At 39.9% G+C, this 25,626-nt stretch overlaps 1 protein-coding gene across 2 annotated transcripts in view; it reads left to right on the forward strand.

Moving 5' to 3' along the window:
- Nucleotides 1-20,484, forward strand: part of esyt3 (extended synaptotagmin-like protein 3) — a 32,443-nt gene extending 11,959 nt beyond the window's left edge. Inside the window, exons 14-23 of one of the 2 annotated variants that reach the window (XM_029703556.1) lie at nt 736-795; nt 3,010-3,081; nt 4,954-5,040; nt 7,885-8,034; nt 8,747-9,099; nt 9,736-9,834; nt 10,715-10,846; nt 11,074-11,179; nt 16,085-16,134; nt 19,897-20,484. In XM_029703556.1, coding sequence (XP_029559416.1) covers nt 736-795; nt 3,010-3,081; nt 4,954-5,040; nt 7,885-8,034; nt 8,747-9,099; nt 9,736-9,834; nt 10,715-10,846; nt 11,074-11,179; nt 16,085-16,134; nt 19,897-19,936 — 1,149 coding nt within the window. In that variant the 3' untranslated portion in view covers nt 19,937-20,484. Of the gene's footprint in view, nt 1-735; nt 796-3,009; nt 3,082-4,953; nt 5,041-7,884; nt 8,035-8,746; nt 9,100-9,735; nt 9,835-10,714; nt 10,847-11,073; nt 11,180-16,084; nt 16,135-19,896 lie in introns of those variants that run through there. The other variant, XR_003868198.1, reaches the window with a different exon arrangement.
- The last annotated feature ends 5,142 nt before the right edge of the window (nt 20,485-25,626 follow it).

Here is a 25,626-nt window from a genome sequence, read left to right on the forward strand (position 1 = left end):
AGACCATTTTAGAAACCTTTTATGGATAGCCTACTTGGCTAATGCATGGCTAGGATAAGAAAGACACCAGATTAATTGCTGTTGAACCATCTTTCATTATAGTAGGGTAGGGGTAGCCTGTAAGGGCTTTTTTTTTCTTTATCAAATGAAATGGAAAACAAGCAATTGTTACAGGAAAATAACTTAAATGTTTCTAAATACCAGTGTCACCAGATCATGTCATCTCTCGTTCCATGATGGGCATATAACCTACATGGAGGGGTTTTTACACACATCCAAAATAATAACAGGAACTGGCTCAAATAATGTACAATAGCCTACATAGATAAGAAGGGGATACTCACAAACTTGTTTAATAAAGCTTTGGTGATTTTAAGATGTATTTCAAAGCGGTCTCACGAGCCAAAGGACACACCTCAGATATGATCACTTCTCCCACCTCCGCACAGACGTGCTCATGTAAGAAGTAAATTACCAATCCTGGCTCCAGGATTTGAAAACAGAAGAGGGCTGGCTTTAACAGGTCAAAATTGCAAAGTGTGCGCGTTTGACAACTGCTTAACGCCAGCTGAAAATGGAGCCCTTAATGTGTTATTTTGATACATGCACTACATTATTTGTTTTGCTCTATACATGCTCTTCATTCTACTTTATTGCAGACATATGCCAGTACTTGTTTTTCTATCTGAAATATCTATTGTATACTATTAATATCAATTTATTTGCCTACCACAGAAAGACCACAGTGAGTTCAGCCACTTTAAAAAGGATGGGAAGCACACCAAAGATGCCAAGGTAAGATTGACCACATGCATGGGTCGTATTTAGTAGGGCACATAAAGGACAACATTTTGAATCATTTTGCAATGGAAACTAAAATGTTTAGTTTCTTATTGGACATGTCCAGGTAGTCCCTCCCTGTTTGTCTGGTTTCCATTTGGTGCCTAATGAATATGACTTAGGCAGAGGTGAATGGCCTGCTACTGGTACTCCAGGGTTGTGTTCACTAGAAACCAAATGGAAGCGAACAGCAGAAAACAGAACGAAACAGGGCGGGACCTACCTGAATTTGTCCAACAAACTCTTTTCTGTTTGGAGTAAACGGTTTCTGTTGTGCACAGTACCTGGTACAGCACTAGTGTTTCCTGTTTTTCTGGAGAAGGCAGGTCATGTGGGTGTGACATGTTGTATTCATTCCCATACCTGCTTTGTCTGCCCTGACTTGATCTTTTTGATTCTGCTTCCCCTCCTCTGCTCCCCCTCCGGGTCACTCTGTGACACTGCTGTGAGAATCTTCAGTTTTGCTGATGTCACTCTTCGGGGAAAGTGTTAAACACTGTCGTGGAAAATGCCTTTTGCATAAGTAAGGTCCCTTTCTGGACCGTAGGCAGCGAGTTCTGTCTTTGACCTGTGGTAATGCAGAACTCTCTCTGAAGGTTGGTTAGTGAGAGGACAATCTCCACTGTCTGTATGTTGTGATGATTAGTCTAGAGCTTCTCTCTCTCTAAAGCATGAAAACATTAACAAGCTGCCAGGTGTAGCAAAGTTTATATTATTGAATCTATGTTTGCGCATTAGTGTCCTTTTATACAGTATAGTGTAGATCCCCTTGTCAAAGAAGTATTGACATTTCCCTCTCTGAAGTCTGTTAACACTATAGGCTCCCCTTTCTAGGTCATATAGTGTGCTAGCAGCTAGTGTATGTGTATATACACAGAGAGCACCCTTTCTCTTATGAGCTGATGCATTCCTCTGTTTGCTCTGTTTGCTCAGCCTAGCTCATATTATTATCATGTGAGTGGAATGCAGACTCAAGGCAACCTATATGGGAGCTGCCTGCAGGCAAACTAGAACATTCCAGAGCGCTCCACCACTCATAAACCAGACATGTCAGACCTGGCTGAAGCTTGTTTACCTAACTTTTGTGAAATCTCTTGTATTTCCGCTGAGTGTTCCTGACATTGAAATCTCTGATTTGGAGTTGGACAAGTACAGGTCCTAAGTAATGAAGTGAATATTATGCAGGTTAATTTAAAAATACAGTGAGCTCTGAAAGTATTGGGACAGTGTTTTGGCTCTGTACTACATGACTTTGGATTTGAAATGATACAATTACTAAGGTTAAAGTGCAGACTGTCAGCTTTAATTTGAGGGTATTTAAAAATTACAGCACTTCTTATACATAGTCCCCCATTTTAGGGGACCAAAAGTATTGGGACAAATTCACTTATACTGTACAGTATAAAAGTAGTCAAAGTTATTATTTTGTGTCCAATAGAATGGTAAATAATATATTGTGTTATTTTGGAGTCACTTTTATTGTAAATAAGAATAGAATCTGTTTCTAAACACTTCTACATTCATGTGGATGCTAGCATGGTTACGGATAATCCTGAATAATGATTCATATCCCCCCAAAATGCTAACAGCCCCTGTTATTATAATGGTGAGAGGTTAGCATGTCTTGGGGGTATGATATTTGTGCGTCTAACTTTCTCACTCATAATTTATTCATGATTCATTCAGGATTATCTGTAATCATGGTAGCATCCACATTAATTTAGAAGTGTTTAGAACACAGGAGGCTGGTAGCACCTTAATTGGGGAGGACAGGCCCGTTGTAATGGCTGGAGCGGAATCAGTGGAATGGTGTCAAACACATGGTTCCCATGTGTTTGATGCCATTCTATTTGCTCTGTTCCAGCCATTATTATGAGTTGTCCTCCACAGGTTTAGAAATATATTATAATTTACAATTAAACTGACACTATCATTTTTTACCATTCAATTCTATTGGGCACAAAATAATCTGAAACACAACCAAAATTTACAGCAAATGCACTTTAACCTCATTGTATCATTTCGATTCCAAAGTGCTAGAGTACAGAGCCATACCAATAAATACTTTTGGAGCTCACTGTACACTGACGCACGCACGCACTTACTTACTCTGACACACTCATATCTGAGCCTCTTTTATATCAATGTTAATGTTCTTTTAATCTATAGTTCACAAGAAGACACAACAATCCAAACTCTTATGTGGAGTTCTCCATTGATGAACAGAATCAGAAAAGCAAGGTATGTTAATACTGTATGCTGCTGCATTGTAGGGATAGTCATGCCAGGTGGATGTGACTTCTATTAATTAAATATAGTGTATCTCCCCCCCCCCCCCCCCACCATTCTATATACAGGTAACTGCCAAAATAATGGAAATACTTTAGTAAATGAGGGATAAAAAGTATATATTGAAAGCAGGTGCTTCCACACAGGTGTGGTTCCTGAGTTAATTAAGCAATTGACTTCCCATCATGCTTAGGGTCATGTATAAAAATGCTTGGCTACCATGCCTATGCCCCCATAGGATGACAATCCACATGCCATGAGTGGTCTCTGAATGGTTTGAAGAGCATGAAAATTATGTAAACCATATGTCATGCCTGTCTCAGTCACCAGATCTCAACTTAATTGAACACTTATGGGAGATTCTGGAGCGGTGCCTGAGACAGCGTTTTCCACCACCATCAACAAAATTATGGAATTTCTTGAGGAAGAATGGTGTTGCATCCCTCCAATAGAGTTCCAGACACTTGTAGAATATATGCCAAGGCGCATTGAAGCAGTTATTGCTCATGGTGGTCCAACTCAGGAGACAATTTATGTTGGTGTTTCGTTTATTTTGGCACTTACTTGTATCTTACAGGTAGGGCCCCTAAAATCCCCGAAATCCTGATTTGAAGGACTCAGAATTTCCTGCTTCTCCTATTCTGATTCCAGGAATCTTCAGACCTGGGTTTTCCGGGAAAACGTGGATTTTTTTTAAAGCTTACTGGAATTTAGCAATTTTGTAACATGTTTTCTTTGACCTTTTCTCAATTGGGTAAAAAATCTGTTCTTTCCTCAACTCCTCCTCTCCTCCGTGACCCGGAAACCAATAAGTGGTAACCATATGTAGGAGTTTCAATTCTTTAATAGGTGAACAGAGGAGTTTCCTCTTCTCCTTGTTTGCCTCCTCCGGCAAAGGATGTTAAGGTGTGTCCTACCACGGAAAAGTTTTGAAATCAGCCACATCCCCTTTGAAACAGCTGTTTTCTCAGAGGAGAAAACCTTGCACATCTTAAAAAAGCAAGACATTACTTATCCTTTTATCTGTAAAATGTATAGTGCAGCTAGTTACATTTATTTTTACCACTTCACACATGTACACTTAGTGTATAAAACATTAGGAACACCTTCCTAATATTGAGTTGCACTCCTTTTTGCCTTCAGAACAGGTTTTGAAATCGTTCCACTGGGATGCTGGCCCATGTTTACTCCAATGCTTCAGTTGTATCAAGTTGGCTGGATGTCTTTTGGGTGCTATAACATTCTTGATACACACAGGAAACTGTTGAGCATGAAAAACCAACATCGTTGCAGTACTTGACATTCAAACCGGTATGACTGGCACCTACTACCATACCCCGTTCAAAGGCAAATATTTTGTCTTGCCATTCACCCTCTGAATGGCACACATATACAATCCATGTCTCAAGGCTTAAAAATCCTTCTTTAACCTGTCTCCTCCCCTTCATCTACACTTATTAAAGTGGATTTAACAGGTGACATCAATAAGGGATCATAGACGGACCAGATGAATCCAGCTGAAGGCTATGTCATGGAAATAACAGGTGTCAACCGGTGTCACGGAAAGAACAGGTTTTGTACACTCAGTGTATTTTGGTATTCCACTCCTGTAAACGTAATTTGCCCGATGACACACTAGAGGAGAGACGGAGAGTCATTTATTACAAGCACATTTGTTTCCACATTTCCTCGCTTCCCTCTGATGTTTTCAAAAAGAGGCACGGAGAGGACGGGGAGGAGGACATGAGGAGTCGAGGAAATCCAATTGAGAAAAGGGCTCCATTGTGCACCCTCTTTATTGTCATTCCCCTCTCCCTTCTATAGGTGGTGTTTGCATCCAAAGACCCTGTGTGGGAGGAGTGCTTTACCTTCTTTGTGCACAGCATAACAAACCAGCGACTAAATATTCAGGTATACAACCCTCATGATAAAGTAAGGAAGAAACCTTCACACTGGTAGTAGTCGGTGCACACATAGACCTGATCATGTCATATAATGGGGAAGTCTTTAATTTCATTTTTTGTTTTTATGATTTCAGGTCTACTCTATTTTTCTACTACTATTTTTTGGTTTTTACTACTTTTCTCTGTTTTACTACTGTAGATGGCAGACCTGGGATAACTATAGTATCAAATATGCTTGGTAAATAGTAACATATTTTTTTGAAAAGTTTACCATTTAGAGGTGACTACAAATATCTGAATACAGATCGCACAAAGTGACTACTTTTCAGAAACATTTGGATTATCCACCTTCAACTAAGATTAGTTAAACTAGTACCTTATCAAACCAACCAATGAAATTTACTCCTTGAACTACACATACGTACAGATAAAGTGTTGTCTTGTTTCAAACAAAGGTACCAGTTTTAAATGGATAGTTTACTCAGAATACAAATTAACATTATTTTCCACCTGTACCTTGGCTGTAGTCGATTTCAACAAAGCAGTTTGGATATTTCCTTACTTGGATACTTAATATTCATATTTTATTTACAAGTGACACTTATGCCTCTCGATTAACAATGTAATAACTTGAGTAACATTTTATTAACATTGTTATATAAGTTGTGTCTAAGAGCTTTGCACACCTGGATTATTCCCATTTTCCCATTTTATTGTTTTCAAAATGTGTCAACCTCTTTCAAATTGTTTGTTAATCATTGCTAAATAGCCATCTTCAGGTCTTGCCGTAGATTTTCAAGCAGATTTAAGTCAAAACTGTAACTTGACCACTCAGGAACATTCACTGTCTTCTTGGTAAGCAACTCCAATGTAGATTTGGCCTTGTGTTTTCGGTTATTGTCCTGCTGCAAGGTGAATTCCTCTCCCAGTGTCTGGTGGAAAGCGGACTGAACAAGGTTTTTTCTCTAGGATTTTGCCTGTGCTTACCTCCATTCCATTAGTTCTTTATACCCCCAAAACACTGTCCAAAGTGTAATAACTTCATCATGCTCAAAGGGATATTCAATGTCTGTTTTTTTGTTTGTTTTTTTACCCATCTACCAATATGTGCCCTTCTTTGCGAGGCATTGGAAAACATCCCTGGTCTTTGTGGTTGAATCTGTTTGAAATTCACTGTTTGACTGAGGGACCTTACAGATAATTATATGTGTGGGGTACAGAGATGAGGTAGTCATTCAAAAATCATTTCAAGCACGATTATTGCACACAGAGTAAGTCCATGCAACTTATTACGTGACTTGTTAACCTTTCTGGCGCAGGCGTTCCACTAGCGACCCGCCTCGACAACATCCGGTGAAATTGCAGAGCGCCAAATTCAAAATACAGAAATAGTCATAATAAACATTCATAAAAAATACAAGTGTTATACATCGGCTTAAAGATTCAATTCTTGTTAATCCAGCCGCTTTGTCAGATTTCAAAAAGGCTTTACGGCAAAAGCATACCATGAGATTATCTGAGGACAGCGCCCCGCTTACAAAAGCATACAAACATTTTACAACCAAGTAAAGGAATTACAAAAGTCAGAAATGGCGATAAAATTAATCACTTACCTTTGAAGATCTTCATATGGTTGCAGTCACAAGAGTCCCAGCTACACAATCAATGTTCGATAAAGTCCCTCTTTATGTCCTAAAAACTCTGTTTTGTTGGCGCGTTTTGTTCAGTAATCCACTGGCTCAAAGGCGGTCAAAACATGCAGACTAATACATCCTAATAGTACCGGTAAAGTTCGTCTCAACATGTCAAACGATGTTTATAATTAATCCTCAGGTTGTCAATTGTCTAAATAATTGATAATATTTCAACCGGACAATAGCTTATTCAATAGAAAGGAAAAACAACGAAGGGCGGGCACTCGGTCACGTCGTAAACCAGCACTGCATTATTCTACAGTCCACTGACAGAAAGGCCTCATTCTTCTTCATTTTTCAGAAAACAAGCCTGAAACAATGTCAAAAGACTGTTGATATCTAGTGGAAGCCATAGGAACTGCAATCTGGGTCCTAACCCATTAGATACTCTATAGGCATTCAATTGAAAACTACCTACATCAAAAAAATCCCACTTCCTGGATGGATTTTCCTCAGGTTTTCGCCTGCCATATCAGTTCTGTTATACTCAGACATTATTTTAACAGTTTTGGAAACTTTAGTGTTTTCTATCCAAATCTACCAATTATATGCATATGCTAGCTTCTGGGCCTGAGTAACAGGCAGTTTACTTTGGGCACGCTTCTCATCCAGATGTTGAAATACTGCCCCCAAGCCATAAGAAGTTATGACATTTTTACTCCTGAACTTATTTAGGCTTTCCATAACAAAGGGGTTGAATACATATTGAGTCAAGACATTTCAGCTTTTTATTTGTAATTAATTTGACATTATGGGGTATTGTGTGTAGGCCAGGGATGACATCTCAATTTAATCAATTTTAAATTCAGTCTGTAACACACCAAAAATGTGGGAAAAGTCAAGGGGTGTGAATACTTTCTGAAGGCACTGTAGAAACAGAAATAAAGAACACAATTACCATTGTAATCAGTGATGGGATTGTTTTTAAAACAAAAATAATTCTGGATGAGTCAAATATTGAGATCGATACTGAATGTTTTGATATTTTTCCATACCACTCTAACACGTGTAGGCTACTCAGGTAATTATATGCTCGTATCACAATGTAAATAGTACATGGAATGGGATTTGATCCTTTGTTTCTGTGTGTGAGAGTGCCACTGTGTCTTATGGCCATAAAAATACAATGACAAAAGTATAATTATATTTCTATACAGGTCAAAGAGCACGATAAGAAGACGTTACTAGGCACACTCAATGTGCCTCTCAGCCGGCTCCTCAACACGTCAGATATGACCTTGGACCAGCGCTTCCTGCTGGAGCGCTCTGGGGCCAACAGCCAGATCAAGATGAAGGCCACTCTCAGGGTGAGGGAGAACTGCTCACATATCAGTGGCTTCAGGGGTTGGGTAAATGGGGCGAAATGTGAGGTGAGACTGGATGCGTGTTGCAGGCTTAGGCTGGATTGGTGCCCTATCGTCTCGCATGGAATGGTTGGGTGTGATGTATGGAAATCTGTTCTCAGACCAGTGTCTTTGATTTGTGTCAAGTTGGGTTGGGTGTCAGGTGGATATTGTGGTCTGCAATTATTATTTGGACTTTTTTGAGCTAGAACAGTGACATGCAGGTCACTTCTCTTGCAGATTAACTTTTTTTCTTTGGTTCAAATTATAGGGATTGGGCTAGATTTGACTGCCACGTCCGTTTGCGATATTACAACAAAGAAGTTACTTCAAACAACGAGCACATTTTTTATTTTTATTTTTTGCCTCGGACATCATTGCATGCATGCTAGAAAAGCAGAGTATTTACTGCATTTATTTATTTTTTACTACGATGCTGGATGATCCTCTTTTTCCTCAACAAACAAAAACAATAATGTATGTGCTGCGGTGAACAGTGGTGCTGTTTCACCTTATGTGGATTTCAGCTTTAACAGTGGTTGACGAGAGATGTGCTAATGTGACAGGGCTATTGCGAGCTGTACACTATCTAGCTGTAAGTGGCGAATGGCCATATTTTTACTGTGTCTGCCTTTTAGTGTCCTTGACATTGTCCCTACCCTCTATTCAAACACAGATCCTGACCCTGGAGAAACCAGAACCACAGGTCATTCTCAATCCTCAGGTCATTCTCAAACCTCCACCTCAGCCCCAGCCCTTACAAAACCCACCCACCACATCTCCTACTCCTTCTCCCTCCCCGCTCCCCTCCTCTTACGCCACCCCTACTGCTGCAGCTCTGGACAGTTCCACCAATGGAACTGGAGATTACGTGCGCGACCGCCACGGGTCTTTCCTGGCCGCCGATGGCCAGAGGACAGTCCCTTCCACCCCAGCACACATTCGGCGCTTCGACTCCCAAAGCCTCCTGTCGGAGAACTCCATCGCCTCATCCCGTTTTGACCTGACTGAAGGAGCCCCCTATCCTGAGTGAGTCACTAACTTACTATCAACAGTTCCTTAGGAACCAAACGGAACCAAATGGGATGAAACGGAAAAGGACTAACATTCAAAAATATTGGTTATCGTTGCAAAATGTTTTTCTACACTTTGCTATGGTGCGCACTAATGAATGCACCACAGTTGGGGTCATTGGTTGGTAGTTACATATAATATTGAAATAAATGGCTCAAGATTCAAGCAGTCCTATTTGTGTATATTGTTTGTTTTTATATTCAGTGCTGTGAGTTCGTATTTCTTACGAAATTTACCAGCTAGGTGATGAGTCCTGACTTTGTACACTAAAAATAAAGTATTGCCATTTTAGAGTCACACCTCATCTGTGCTTGTTTGATTCTGGACAGTTTCTCATCTGGTGTAGACTAACTCAAACATATTGTTGAGTCTTGGGTCCTAACTTTGTACAGAAGCAGTCCAAATGAATGGAAAAGATGAGCACTGGAAATTACATGGTGCTTCTCTTTTCCATTCATTGTAGAATGTGGGATATTGCTGGATCTACAAAACAGATGACCTGGGATCTTGACATAAGACTACTTTTGAGGTCTGAAAACATCTGGCAAAATGTGATTTTCATGTGTAATGTCCCTTTAACACTGACTCCAGCTACATCATGAACCACCAGGGGACCTTTGGGGAGATACAGCTGACCGTGCGCTATGTCACCCTGAGGAGCCGTCTCATCATCCTGGTCAACTCCTGCAGGTACTGTGCCTGGGAAACCTACTATCATGCCACACATCCCCACTCTATCTGTGTACTGTCTTTATCACATTACACACACACACACACAGGCACGAGCACAGATAAGGTTCTAGGGGTGTCTGAGCATCTGACCTTTTTGCCCTCCTATGAGGAAAATGCCTTTTCAGATTGGTAGTATTTTTTTTAAATGAATACATTATTTTTCTTTTAGTCTCTTTTCTCTCCTGTTCTGTAATTAATTGCCCATCAAACTAGCTAATAAAAAAAAATGTATCTTGAAAGATTCCGGCTCCGCGCACTGCACTTGTCGTCCTCCTGCTGCTGCACAGGCAGAAGCTACCGGCGCCTAGCGCTAGTATGAGTGGTGGCACACTGGGTACTTTTTAAAAATGTTATGTCGTCTTTCACGGACAGGGAAGGATTCAATTAGACTGTTTTTAAGTAGACCTACAATGCAGATGTCAGCAGCAGAACAAACTTTTTTTTTTCCACTTTGACCACCTGCCCCTCCAAAGGTCTGTACATGGCCCTACACACACACACACACACACACACACAATCAGACAGTTCACTTATTCACTCATCTCATATCTTGATGGATACAAACATACTGACATGCTGTACACTCATATGGACATGTATTTCCAAATCACCGTTAGCACCCAGTCCATTGTGTAAACGTGTTATGATCTTTACTCTGTAATACAATTGATAACTCTTAACATTGTTTAGAATGGCACTTCTTAGGACGAGCAGACATTCAGAATAGAACGTGTTCTCTGCCCTACGTCCTTCTCTTCACTTGGTTCCTTCATATAGAGCCATACTCCGCTAGGTCCTTCTCACCCAAGCCTTACCCTCTTTGCTCTTTATTCCACAGGAACCTGTTCGCCTGCAGCAAGGACGGCTCAGATGCTTACGTCCGCCTTTACCTCCTCCCCGACCAGTCCTGGAAGCATCGCATGAGAACACAGGTGAAGAAGAAGACAGTGACTCCTGTCTTCAATGAGAAGTAAGGGCCTTACCTCCTTTGACCACCAGAGGGCATTCGTTTTTGTGTCCATAGGTAGCCTGGAATCCAAGCTGATACTCCGAGCATAGTAAAACCGCATACGAGTTTGGATTCCAGGCTAGTCCATAAGGCCAATTCCATCTAAACTCTGTCAATTTAAGAAATGCATTCAGGGCACCCTTCTGAATGCAAGTCTCTGACAAACGTGTTGTTTCTACATCTCTCAGGTTTGAGCTTGACATGTCCCTAGAGGAAGCGGGGACTAGGAAGCTGGATGTGGCGGTCAAAAACAACCGGATGTTCCACACGCGGGAGAGGAAGGAAATTGGAATGGTAGGTAGCAATAGTAGGGATGTCAAAGGTTTAGGCTGCTGCACAGTCACTATGGAAGCTCTAGTCTAATCTGTGTTTAGAAGCATTTTTAAACTTTTTCCATGATTAAATTAATAATAAATATATGTAATTGTTGTAAAAAATCTGTGAGTGTGCTTCATTCACTATCATCCTAAATCAAAATATAGAATTATTTTGACATTGAATTATTTCACATTACGCTAATTCCCCTATGCCGGAAAGAATGTTTTATTACACAGACTAACGTTTTTACCACACACTATTTACAGGAAATACACATCCCTTTTACCTCAGATTGATGATGATAGTATAAAAGTTTATAGTCATCAAGATTACACAAAATCGATTGCTTAAGGATCGGACCCTTTTTTTAAATTTTCGCCTGAAATGACATATCCAAATCTAACTGCCTGTAGTTCAGGACCTGAAGCAAGGATATGTATATTCTTGATACCATTTGGAAGGAAAATTCCGTGAAATGAATGTAGGAGAATATAACACATTACATCTGGTAAAATATAATACAAAGAAAAAAACCATGCGTTTGTTTTTGTAGTTTTTTTCATCTTTGAAATGCAAGAGAAAGGCCATAATGTATTATTCCAGTCCTGGTGCATTTTAGATATTTGCCACTAGATGGCAGCAGTGTGTGTGTGTGTGTGTGTGTGTGTGCAACGTTTTAGACTGATCCAATGAACCATTGCATTTATGTTCAAAATGTTCTATCAAGACTGCCCAAATGGTTTATTAATAACTTTTCTAATTCATAACTGTGCACTCTCCTAAAACAATAGCATGGTATTCTTTCACTGTAATAGCTACTGTAAATTGGACAGTGCAGTTAGATTTATGAGAATTGAAGCTTTCTACCAATATCAGATATGTCTATGTCCTGGGAAATTAACTTGTTACTTACAACCTACGTCAGCTCGACCATCCCGAGGGGGACCCACCAATCCTGTAGAGGTTAAAACAGATCATCATCTTTGGTTTAGTCCCAGTGTCATATGCACTTGTCGGTGGCAGAACTTAGAACTGTCATTTTCAAGACGGTGGCAAGAAAATATACAAATGTCTCTGGCCTCAATACCACACATGGATTTGAGGGTCAAACTATCGCTCATATTTGTGCCAACTCCTGTCACTATAGAGTGGTGAGGAGGAGGAATCTACCGTGTCCAGAAGCGAATTCACCATACATTTTCAGGATTCAGGTTCTCAAACATTGTTTTATGCTTTGTTTTACTATTGATTTTCGGAATTGTATATCGATTCAGTCTCCTTAAATATTTGTAATCTGATGTATTCATTTCAGTGTCTGAATTGTCTAATCAAACTTTTTGCTGCCAGCTCCTGATATCAGGGCATACAAACTACAATCTGTGTCCTGAATTACCCTAGTGCGCATGTGCGCCCAGTAATATCGTGTCCCGAGCTTGTTTTCCCTGGCTGAACTAGCTGAACTATTCTAGTTTTCATCATCACCCAACTTCATAAATACTGCCCCTTCAACATCAACTCCTTTGCTAGTTATAAAATCATGTAACAAAGAAATTAGCTAGAAAGAATCTTGAAAATTATTTATTATTTTGTTGAATAGTCATGACTGGTGTGAGCTATCTGTGGTGTTGTAAGACAAAGGTGGCGAAGGCTACTATTGCTACTTAACGCGGATCCAAGTTCAGCTTTGACATCTACTGGCGTCATTGGCATAGGGTTAGCTGGTTGTTTCTGACTGGGACTGAGTGGGACTCTGTAGCTCAGTTGGTAGAGCATGGCGCCTGCAACGCCAGGGTTGTGGGTTCGATTCCCACGGGGGACCAGTATATAAAAATGTATGCACTCTACTATAAGTCGCTCTGGATAAGAACGTCTGCTAAATGACTAAAATGTAAATGTATGGTCTTCGAACTGTCAGCCTCTCCCCGTTTGGCACAATGGGATATGTAGGGATTTTGCCAACACAGCCAGATATGTACACAGTCTAGTACCCTTAACCTGTTGAGGATCTTATCCCGATCTTATCCCGGTATTGGGATTCATTGTCATGTGACCATGGCGGGGAATTCAAAACTGCAAGAGTAATCATTTCAAAAAATCAAATAATCAACTATTTTCCTCCATTTGAAAGATATATCTCCTAAATCTAACCACGCTGTCCGATTTTCAGAGGCATTACGGAGAATGCATAAAGTTAGGTTATGTGAGGAGAGTACATTGACAATAGCTGCGTGTAATGTTTAGCCAATTCAAAGAAGGGCATCAACAGACAGAAAACTAGCTAGAATTATGCACTTACCTTTGACAATCTGCATCAGATGACACTCATAGGACATTATGTTATACAATACATGCATTTTTAGTTCCATCAAGTTCATATTTATATCCAAAAACAGCATTTACAGTCGCGGTGAAATTCAGAATTTTTTTCGGCTCGAATGCACCCAGTGAATCCAGCATTACAAATCACGGAATTACTATTCGAAAACATTGGTAAATTATAATATTGTCATTCAAAGAATAATATATTATCATCTCGTAATTGCTACCGAAGGGCCAGATCTCAAAATAACTTTACTGGGAAATCACATTTTGTATAAACTGGGTACTATGCTAACAACAATAAGCTATATGCTAAGCTAAGCTAAGCTATACCGTTAGCATTAGCATCATCTAATATCGATAATAACATTCTAAATATCCCCTTACCTTTGATTATCTCCATCAGAAGGCGCTGCCAGAGATCCCAGGTCCAGAACAAATGTGGTTTCTTTTGACAAAGTTCATAATTTATGTCCAAATAGTTAGCGTTCAGTAGGCTCCCACAAAATGAGGTGGGCAGTGTAAAGTCACGTCGAAAAACTAAAGAAAACCTAGTAAATAATCTATTTACGTTTGTTTAAACATGTCAAACGTTGTTTAGCACTAATCTTTTGTTCCATTTTTAACGTGAAACATCAGTAAACATCAGTAATATTTTCACACAACCTATCAAGTGTCTAGAATAAACGATAATGACAAAGGCACTCTTCTCAGATTCATGCGCAGGCGCAAAAAATGAAGTGATGACGTGTCAACTTGTAAGCTTTCTAATTCGGTGTGTATTCATCACAGATGCTTCAAACAACTTTCTAAAGATCGTTGACATCTAGTGGAAGCAGTAGGAGTTGCGAACTGAATCCTTTCTCACTGTGGTATCTTTAAAACAATGACACTAAATAGTACAGCCACAAAATTCTCATTTTTTTTTATCTATTTTTCTCAGGTTTCTGCCTGCAATATGAGTTTTGTTATACTTACAGACACCATTCAAACTGTTTTAGAAAATTCAGAGTGTTTTCTATCCGAATGTGTTAATAATATGCATATCCTAGCTTCTGAGTTGGTGTAGGAGGCAGTTAAAAATGGGCACATATTTTTTTCAAAATTCTCAATACTGCCCCCGTGGCCCGTAGAGGTTAACCTTTTTAAACTGACTATTATATTTGTTGATTTAAATTTGACTTCATTAGTATAATGAGTAATCCAGCAATGTCACAAGTTAATTGACATGAGAGAACTCAAGAAAATACCAACTCTACAGAGCACGAATGGCTAAATTAGTTCTGGACACAAAGGGTCCACAGAGCTCCTCCTCCTCACCACTCTATTTAGTAATCCATGTGAGAATATGATTCACCAAAAATACGAAATAGAAAACTTTATTTTTTGACACCTGGTTCCATTGAAATCAACACAAATATTGATTACTTTGCGTGCGCTATCGTTTACAGTAGAACAAGCTAATCAATTCCAGTCTAGAGTGACTGCTTGGTAAATATTGGTATGCGAGAAGTTTTATAAGAATTTTACTCAATACTGTATTTTACTAAACTAGTATTTGCTGTATTTTACTAAACTAGTACATCTGAACACAAGTGTTGTGGGGGTGTGGGGGGGGGTGCAATTTGTATGTCTTGGCCTTCAGCATATTGATTATGCTGAACCAGTGTTTGCCACTTGGCTATAAATTTAAAAAATTATAACAGGAAGCGGCAACCTGTCACGTCCTGACCAGTGAAAAGGGTCATTTTGCCATAGTAGTATGGTCAGGGAGTGGCAGGGGGATTGTTTTGTGTGTTTTGGGGTTGGTTTGTTACTAGGGGAATTTGTTCTAGTTTTCGGTTTCTATGTTTCTTTTTCCATGTGTGGCCGAGTATGGTTTCCAATCAGAGGCAGGTGTCTTTCGTTGTCTCTGATTGGAAGCCATACTTAGGCAGCCTGTTTTCCTTTGGGTTTTGTGGGTGGTTGTTTTCCGTTTAGTTATTGTACCTGACGGAACTGTTGGTCGTGTTTTGTTATTTTGTAAGTGTTACTCATTAAAGATTTAAAGATGAGCACTCAACACGCTGCGCCTTGGTCTAATCCTTTCGACGCCCGTGACACAATTGTATCATATTCAATTGTTTTAGGAATATAAATTGTACTGGTAACATTTTCCGACAGGATTCTTCTTAATCAGGTAAAAACTACTGAATAAGTCCAAAAGTGTGCTATAATGTATTGGTTTTGATGACGTATAAGTGAAATTGTGAAAATATGTTTGTCCTGCCTTGCAAAAGTGGAGATGGTAGCCAACACCATCATTACGTTCCTCAGGAATGTTTTTCCATTTTATAAACATGTACGAGAAAAGTGGGATTACGCGCTTTACTGAATGTCAAGAAGTCTGCTCATGTATGTAATTTGAGTACAATGATAATATTCGGTTTCCCAGTTAAAGTGCCTTCAAGGAAAGGCCTCTATGCATATAGTGTGTTTTAAAATTGCGATATCTTGTGTTTTATAAATCTAGGCAAATCTTGTTGAGTGTATTAACAGATCTGCTGTTCATTTTGTCCACAGGTACAACTAGATCTTTCTCAGATGGACCTGGTAAAAGGCTTCACAGAATGGTAAGCAAGGAACTTCATCCTCTTCTTTTCTATAATTGGAGCAGTCTCCATTTCCTCCTTCTCTATTCATCTAATGGTGTGGTCAGCATTTTCTGTGCTATAAAGGGACTGATCCCTTAGCTCTGCAATTGAGTGCTTCTTCTCTTCTAAAGGAGTCAGTGTAGCACCTGGAGTCTTGAGGTATATCCAGTAACCTGATAGGTCAGCATTTAAAATGGAAAAAAAAATATTGGAGAGGAAGGGGTGGACCCACATTCATGACAATGTCATACTTTTTCTAAAACTGTGATTGAATGAATGTGTGTGGGGTGTTGATAATGCCTTCTGGGAATGCTATAATGTCCAAAAGTTATGGGCAGAGTTAGAAAGTTGGCTGTCAGAAGGATTACAATGTAAATGTACTTTTAATCCATCTGTCTGCATATTTCAAGACATGGCATATGAGGGTGCAGTAAGATACCCTCATGGGTTGGACAATACTTTTCTTGTCAATCTTCTTGAAAAAATGTATACTTAACTGTAAATCAACCTATACTCCATTGTTAAAACAATAGAAAGGTCAACTGCGACGGAGAGAAAAAAAATTGTGCAGTTGTAGGCCATGTGATGGTAGGTGGGTCTGGGCAGGGTTGATGTTGTGGATGTGTGTGTGCGTCTGTATGCTGTTCAATCAATCAAATGTATTTATAAAGCCCTTCTTACATCAGCTGATGTCACAAAGTGCTGTACAGAAACCCAGCCTAAAACCCCAAACAGCAAGCAATGCTGTTGTTTGTATATGTATGTTTTGTATCGTTAAGAAGAAAAAAAAAAAAAAAAAAAATATGCTGGCTAAAGAATCCAGAACATAGTCGGTAAAGGTAAATATGCACAATACAACCCTGTCTCTCTTGCTTTTGGTTATGGGAATAACAGCCCCGTTTCAGTTCATCATAAAAGATTACTCATGCCCACAGGACCTATACACACTCTTTGTTTATTGTCAACATTTCTGTTGACTGTCTTGATGGTTGCAAACCGAAACATTGACAATCAATGTGCAGAGATAAATTGTGCGTATGGGGGGAGTCATTTACAATGATGTGATATTAGTCATGGCCAAAAGTTTTGAGAATGACACAAATATTAATTTCCACAAAGTTTGCTGCTTCAGTGTCTTTAGATATTTTTGTCAGATTTTACTATGCAATACTGAAGTATAATTACAAGCATTTCAAAGGCTTTTATTGGCAATTACATGAAGTTGATGCAAAGAGTCAATATTTGCAGCGTTGACCCTTCTTTTTTCAAGACCTCTGCAATCCGCCCTGGCATGCTGTCAATTAACTTCTGGGCCACATCCTAACTGATGGCAGCCCATTCTTGCATAATCAATGCTTGGAGTTTGTCAGAATTTGTGGGTTTTTGTTTGTCCACCCGCCTCTTGAGGATTGACCACAAGTTCTCAATGGGATTAAGGTCTGGGGAGTTTCCTGGCCATGGACCCAAAATATCGATGTTTTGTTCCCCGAGCAACTTAGTTATCACTTTTGCCTTATGGCAAGGTGCTCCATCATGCTGGAAAAGGCATTGTTTGTCACCAAACTGTTCCTGAATGGTTGGGAAAAGTTTCTATTGGAGGATGTGTTGGTACCATTCTTTATTCATGGCTGTGTTCTTAGGCAAAATTGTAAGTGAGCTCACTCCCTTGGCTGAGAAGCAACCAGATACATGAATGGTCTCAGGATGCTTTACTGTTGGAATGGTAGCACTCACCTTGTCTTCTCCGGACACGCTTTTTTCCGGATGCCCCAAACAAGCGGAAAGGGGATTCATCAGAGAAAATGACTTTACCCCAGTCCTCAGCAGTCCAATCCCTGTACCTTTTGCAGAATATCAGTCTGTCCCTGATGTTTTTCCTGGAGAGAAGTGGCTTCTTTGCTGCCCTTCTTGACACCAGGCCATCCTCCAAAGTCTTTGCCTCAATGTGCGTGCAGATGCACTCACACCTGCCTGCTGCCATTCCTGAGCAAGCGCTGTACTGGTGGTGCCCCGATCCCACAGCTGAATCAACTTTAGGAGACGGTCCTGGCGCTTGCTGGACTTTCTTGGGCGCCCTGAAGCCTTCTTCACAACAATTGAACTGCTCTCCTTGAAGTTCTTGATGATCCGATAAATGGTTGATTTACGTGCAATCTTTCTGGCAGCAATATCCTTGCCTGTGAAGCCCTTTTTGTGCAAAGCAATGATGACTGCACATGTTTCCTTGCAGGTAACCATGTTTGACAGAGGAAGAACAATGATTCCATGCACCACCCTCCTTTTGAAGCTTCCAGTCTGTTATTCGAACTCAATCAGCATGACAGAGTGATCTCCAGCCTTGTCCTCGTCAACACTCACACCTGTGTTAACGAGAGAATCACTGACATGATGTCAGCTGGTCCTTTTGTGGCAGGGCTGAAATGCAGTGGAAATGTTTTTTGGGGATTCAGTTCATTTGCATGGCAAAGAGGGACTTTGCAATTAATTGCAATTCATCTGATCACTCTTCATAATAATCTGGAGTATATGCAAATTGCCACCATACAAACTGTGGCAGCAGACTTTGTGAAAATTAATATTTGTGTCATTCTCATAACTTTTGGCCACGACTGTATTACTACTACTACTAAGCAGCTACCACTACTACTAAGCAGCTACCACTACTACTAAGCAGCTACCACTACTACTAAGCAGCTACCACTACTACTAAGCAGCTACCACCACTACTAAGCAGCTACCACTACTACTAAGCAGCTACCACTACTACTAAGCAGCTACCACTACTACTAAGCAGCTACCACTACTACTAAGCAGCTACCACTACTAAGCTACCTGCCTCATACTCTCTGGGATCTCTCTCTCTTTATCATTAGTGTGTCCTCGGTCCCTGCAATTGAACCTTCAGTAACTAGTTCTGGTGTCAATCACTATCAACAGATCTAAAAACAAATGTTAATCATTTACAGGAACTCTAAATGTCGTCGCTGTCTGATGAAAACCTCATTGCCAAAACAGAAACTTTCCAGGAATTATTATAATTTTTCCCCCATTTCGAACATACAATTATGAAACTTCAGAAGATATTTTCAATAAATGTTCTTGGTCCTAGAGTACATTGAGGGGAGTTAGTGCATTCAATAAATGTATAAAAAAAGATGCTAGATATACACTGAGTATACCAAACATTTGGAACACCTTCCTAATATTGAGTTGCACCCCGCCCCGTTTGCCAATTCGTTGGGGCATGGACTCTACAATGTGTTGAAAGAGTTCCACAGGGATGCTGGCCCATGTTGACTTCAATGCTTCCCACAGTTAGCGTGATGTCCTTTAAGTGGTGTGCCATTCTTGATACACACAGGAAACTGTTACGCGTGGGGAAAAACTCAGCAGCGTTGCAGTTCTTGCCACAAACCGGTGCGCCTAGCAACTACTAAGATACCCCATTCATAGGCACTTAAATCTTTTGTCTTGCCCGTTCACCCTCTGAATGGCACACATACACAATCCATGTCTCAAGGCTTAAAAATCATTCTTTAAACTGTCTCCTACCCTTCATCTACTCTGATTGAAGTGGATTTAACAAGTGACATCAGTAAAGGATCATAGCTTTCACCTGAATTCACCTGGTCAGTCTTATTCATGGGAAGAGCAGGCATTCTTAATGTTTTATATACTCAGTGTATGTCAATCACACTAAATCTTCGTGACCTGAAATTTCCACATTACATTCTCCAACAGGTATGAACTCACTCTACCCAGACTGAAGAAAACCGTCTAGAGGGAAGACCATTACTCCTCAGCCACATCAATGGGTGCAGCGTGTGTGTAGTTCTCAATAAAAAGATAACTGCAGTGGATATAGCCACTTTGAATCCTCCCAACCTCATATATATATATATATATATATATACATACATAGATACATACATACATACATACATAATACTGTAAGGAAACAAAACCAGTGTCTCTACAGTATCAACTTCTATGCTCATTCCTCTCAGGGTCTGAATTGTGCTGTGATTCACACCAAAGGTCAAAGGCACAATTCATTTGCTATTAAAATAGTTACTTTTACTTATTGGAAGTCGAAATGCCCAACTTGCACATACTATGTTTGAATTTAAATACGATACGTGTGCTCTTTATATAAATGTAGATGTCATTTTTTTTTTTTTAAGACAGGCTTGGGGTTTTAATCTTGTTTGTTAACTTAAAAAAACTTTTCTAGTGCCTTATGAAACTATTCACTACCTTTGCCCAGTTTCACGTTTGCTTTAAATTTAAATAATTTCCAAATAAAAAAACAAAGATGTCTTGATTGCATTGGTTTTGAGTTTATTTTTACAGGGACGGTGCACATTAATCAACGTTTCAGTAAATGTGCCAGTTTTAGCCAGCCGGCTAATTTTCAACCGCAGTTCCTGGGCAGGTTATTAAAAATAATTACAATAACAATAAAGACAAATAATGAGCAGTGAGCACATGCAGAGCAACATATGACAAGCAACATGTAGCACACAGACAGAGCAATAGCACAAAAAGCAACAAAACAAAATACATAAAAGCAACGAAGTGTGCCAGACTTACATTAGTTCAGGTGCAAACATTTCCATTGAATGGAGCCCATCTGTGTGCAATAACAGTGAGTATGTTAACATGCACACTAATTTGATATTAAGATGATTATGGTAATAATCTGAGGTTGGCATTCGACAACTGACAAACTCCCCAGTCCCTGCCTGTGACAAGCATGCCCATAACATGATGCTGTTACCACAGTACTTTAAAATACAGGGTTTCACTCTGTATTGTGTAGTATTGTTTTATTTTTATTAAAACATAATTGGTTAAAATCACATGATGTACACCGATGTCAATGTAAACACTTTTTTTTTTATACAAACGTAGAAACACGCCATTTTCACATACTGTATGTTGATGTTGTGGAGGTGCTGGATATAATGAAATTGTGAAATTTCCCTTTAAGCATGGCCCTTAATCCCCCACCATGCTCTACATCCAGGGGGGGACATAGGGCGAACCACTTTCTAACCAGGTAGGAGAGTCTTTACAATTATCTCCACAAGGCCAGCATTTCCAAGAACTGGATTTCCATATTACTGAATGTTCTCTAACAAGGCTGATCCTTGTTCTTCTTCGTCCGTTGGTGCACTCACACAAACTGTCTCCCCCTGAATCTCAGGAGGAGCTGTTTCGTCCCCCACGGTTTTTTTTTTCAGATTGAAAAATTCCCTTTTGAAAGATTCATGGTCCATAGTTCAGTACAGCGGCACTTTCAATGGATCCTGATAAGATAAGACATGGAATTAACTTGAAATGTGTAACTCATAATTTTTTTCACTTTAATTAAATAATTAGAATGTAGAAGTAACACTGTTTTAACGTTTAAATAAGTTAAATGCCATTTCTATCTTGGGGACTGGACCAGAAGTGGGTAGAACTGGGGAAAAATAGCACCAGGGAAGCTTCCCACACATCAACACAGGCAAGAAAGGCTCCAAGATCCTGCTACTTCCTCAGTGCGCTGACATCCTTTTTCCTCCCTCGGTGCATGTTCTCCTTCCTCCCTGTGACCTGAGTGATGCCAATGCAGCCGCTAAGGGTGCAAGTAGCTCACCACGCATCAACACAGGTAAGGAAGTCTCCAAGATACTGCTCCTTCCTCCCGGCACGTTTGTCCTCCTTCCTTCGTATGCGACCTGAGTGAACCCAGTGCAGCCGCTAAGGGGGCAAGCAGCTCACCACACATCAACACAGGCAAGGAAGGATCCAAGATGCTGCTCCTTCCTCCCTGAGCACGTACCTTCTTTCTCCCTGTGTGACCTGAGTGAAGCTAATGCATCCACTCGGGTTGCAAGTACAGTAGCTCATCAAAAAGGTCCTCCCTCCCGGGGTGAACGTCCTCCTTCCTCCATGTTTTGGTATTTTATTAGTATCCCAATTAGCTGTTGCAAGCATGACATAATATAGAACATTTATAGAAAAGAACAGCTCAAGGACAGAACTACATCAATAAAAAAACAGAACACATCACCTACATTTCAATACACACACAAAATATCTAGGCCAAATAGGGGAGAGGCGTTGTGCCATGAAGAGTTGCTTTATCTGTTTCTTGAAACCAGGTTTGCTGTTTATTTGAACAATATGATATGGAAGGGAGCTCCATACAATAATGTCTCTATATAATACTTTTCTTGAATTTGTTCTGGATTTGGGGACGGTGAAAAGACCTCTGGTGGCATGTCTGGTGGGGTAAGTGTGAAGGGGTCTGAATACTTTCCGAATGAACTGTAGAGTGAAGTCGGTCTGTAAAGGATATTAGTATTTTTTTCACAGTATTTTTGTTTTGCTTGTTTCTAGTGGGGTCTTGTTGCTATCTTGTAGCTATGTTGCTAGCTAATGACCAGTCCCTTTAACAGCACAGACCCTCATGATTTATGCAATTATTTATTATTTTGTCAATTACTGACAATGGATTGTATTATGGATTCTATTCATGTAGCACTTTCCATTAGGTCTCAAATCACTTTTAGCGTATTTTGGAGTTGCCGATCACCCAACACTAATCCTTTACAGCTAGTGCTCAACAGTTTTTAACAATAACATAATACATTTCCCAGTACTATAATGAGGATACAGGATATGACACAACAGCAGCCTGATATTAAACCTAAATTGCACACACGTGGTTATATTGCTGTGTGTGTACGCATGTTGTCGCATCTGTGTGTTGGTTTGGAATCCATAGGAGTACAGGTGACTAACTCTATACATACAACTACAAAAAAATGGTTTACACTCTGTACAGTATCTTATTGTGCCCAATTACAGTTAAAAAGTACTGGGCATTTTGTACAATATTTTCCAATTGAATTGTACACAGGCTTAGACAGTACTTTATGTATTGTCATTTTGAACCCTGGGTCATTCATTAGGCACCCAATGGAAGAAAATTGATTGAAATGGGGAGGGACTACCTCCAATATGAACTGCTTGTTTTAGTTTTCTGTTCAAAAAACTTGTTTGTTAATGTTTTGATACGGTGTGTGCTAATTGATATGATCCTGATGTGTTCATCTGTCCCTCCCCAGGGACTGGGAAGGCAAGCTTCTGCTGTTGCAGAAGATCCTGGACGATTGGCTGAATGTGCAGTCCACCTTGCTCTACCTGGAGCACATTTTCAGCTTCCCAGCCATCATGGCCCAAATGCCAGAGGAAGGACGACGCTTCACTGCAGTCGACAAGACCTGGAAGCACACCATGAAGCAAGTCTCTCTCCCTTTTTTTTTTACACTGCTGCTACTCTCTGTTTTATCTATGCATAGTCACTTTAACTCTACCTACATGTACATATTACCTCAACTAACCTGTACCCCCGCACATTGACATGGTACCGGTACCACCTGTATATAGCCTGGTTATTTTATCGTGTTACCTTTTTAACTTTAGTTTATTTAGTAAATCGTTTAGATACATTGGAGTAAAACAAGCTTTTTGGGTTCTGATGGGGTATGAAAGTTGAACTAGGCTCATGAGGCATTTAAAAGTGATATCCTTCAAGAATCAATGGGTACCATTAATTTATAAATCCAAAAATGGATGTAGCAACTAAGGACTCTATTTTTAAATAAATTATATTCAGTGTTTCTCCAGGTGGCACTTCATAATGTATGGGGGTAACTCACTTCTGACTACCAACGTAGGAATTCAGGGCATTTGGTATCCTGATCTGTGTGTGCTCAAGCATGCGTGCGTCTTTGTGTGTGTGCGCGTGTTTACCTGTTTTGGACTTGGCTGTCTGAAGAACTAGATGGGTTGTTCCATGTCATTTCAGCAAGCCATGACAGCCACCATCTCAGACTGTTCTGAAGTTGTTTCTGTAGTAGGAAACAGATAGGATTAGCATTCCTGCAACATTATTTTGTTTATATCATTTGATCTTTGAGAAATCAAACTAGTTGATTGCACACAAATTGGCCATTTTACTTTATAGGATTCATATAATATTCAATATACATAGTATATATAGTACCTAACATCAGTTTTTTCGAACAATGAGTAAGATGTGGAATCCAAAGAAATAGTCAAAAGCCACCCACGGACCACACGCCAATCCCAACCCAGCGAGTATACAGTATCAGTATACAGTATTTCTGACAAGTAGTATGGAGCTGCGGCTCGGAGTATTGTTTCTTGATCGTATGTTAAGTACTGTATTTTCAGTGAATATAGTGATGTTTTTTTCCCCTGTTCAGAGAAATTTGTAATTGAAGTTAGGTTTATGTTCCGTCTGACATCCTGATATTACTGTGTTCTGACCACCTAGATGGTGCTGTTCCTGCAGAAACGATTTCAGAACAATGTGAGATGGTGGGTGTAAAAATCCTTTCTTTTGTTTGTTGAGGTGGAACGACCCTAGAGCTATGTAAAGGATGAGAGGCTAGTCTGGTTATGGCGGCCCCATATGTTTAAATAAGCACCGTCCCCTGTTGTTGCCCTGACACACACACACACACACACACACACACACACACACACACACACACACACACACACACACAGGTACAGTGACAACAATAGTCCTACCCTAGAGACTCTCCAAAGGGTAATTGGCGTCCTCAGCAGAGCCGAAATGAGACGCATCAATGTCAGCCCAGCGTCCTCCAGAAACCCGGCTGACTGCACCATCAAATAGAAATGATGGATTTTGTCTCGGGTGGAGGCACAAAGAAAATGAGGTTACAAAGGGAGTAAGTCTCAATGTCTTTTTGTGTCGTGTGGGACTGTGTGGTGTGATGTTACTGTATGTGTACAGAGAGAAGGGGGATTTTCAGAGAAACGACCGTTGATGAAACAAGGCCTATTTGCTTACACTCAGGAGAGTAGAGGAGCAATTTGTCAAAGTAGCAATCATACCAGCATCAATGAAAGTGCTACCTCCATAAAAGCGCAATCAAAACAACTTATGGGGAAGGTGCGTTTCTAAAATAAATAGCTGACAGCATTACGCATCAACAACAATATGATTTGTGCCAGTTTACTCAGCAAACATGTTTTTGCTTCACACTCTTTTAGTGTCTCCCTTGATGGCCCCTGGTTAAAAAACTATAGAAAAAAAATGTATTGTGATTATGTGCATAGGTCTCAATCAAGATATGACTAATACCTAATAAACAGAGTTAACGCACTGTGCATGAAAGTGCTGTTTGTCATTCTACCATTCCTATATCATACCATAAGATTGTGTCACTGAACAAGGTAATACACCACAGTAAACACATTTTTTTTCAAAGACGTGAAACCAAAATCAACCACAGGAGTGCGCTCAAGATTCACGAACGTCACAACAGCCTCCCCAGCACATCTCAGGTATCCCAGTCATTATTTACTCTCCACTTTAATGTGTCAATTATCCTCTCCTGTCGACAAAATCACAGATAG

This window comes from Salmo trutta, chromosome 20 (assembly GCF_901001165.1).
Source record: "Salmo trutta chromosome 20, fSalTru1.1, whole genome shotgun sequence".
NCBI classification, from domain to species: domain Eukaryota; kingdom Metazoa; phylum Chordata; class Actinopteri; order Salmoniformes; family Salmonidae; genus Salmo; species Salmo trutta.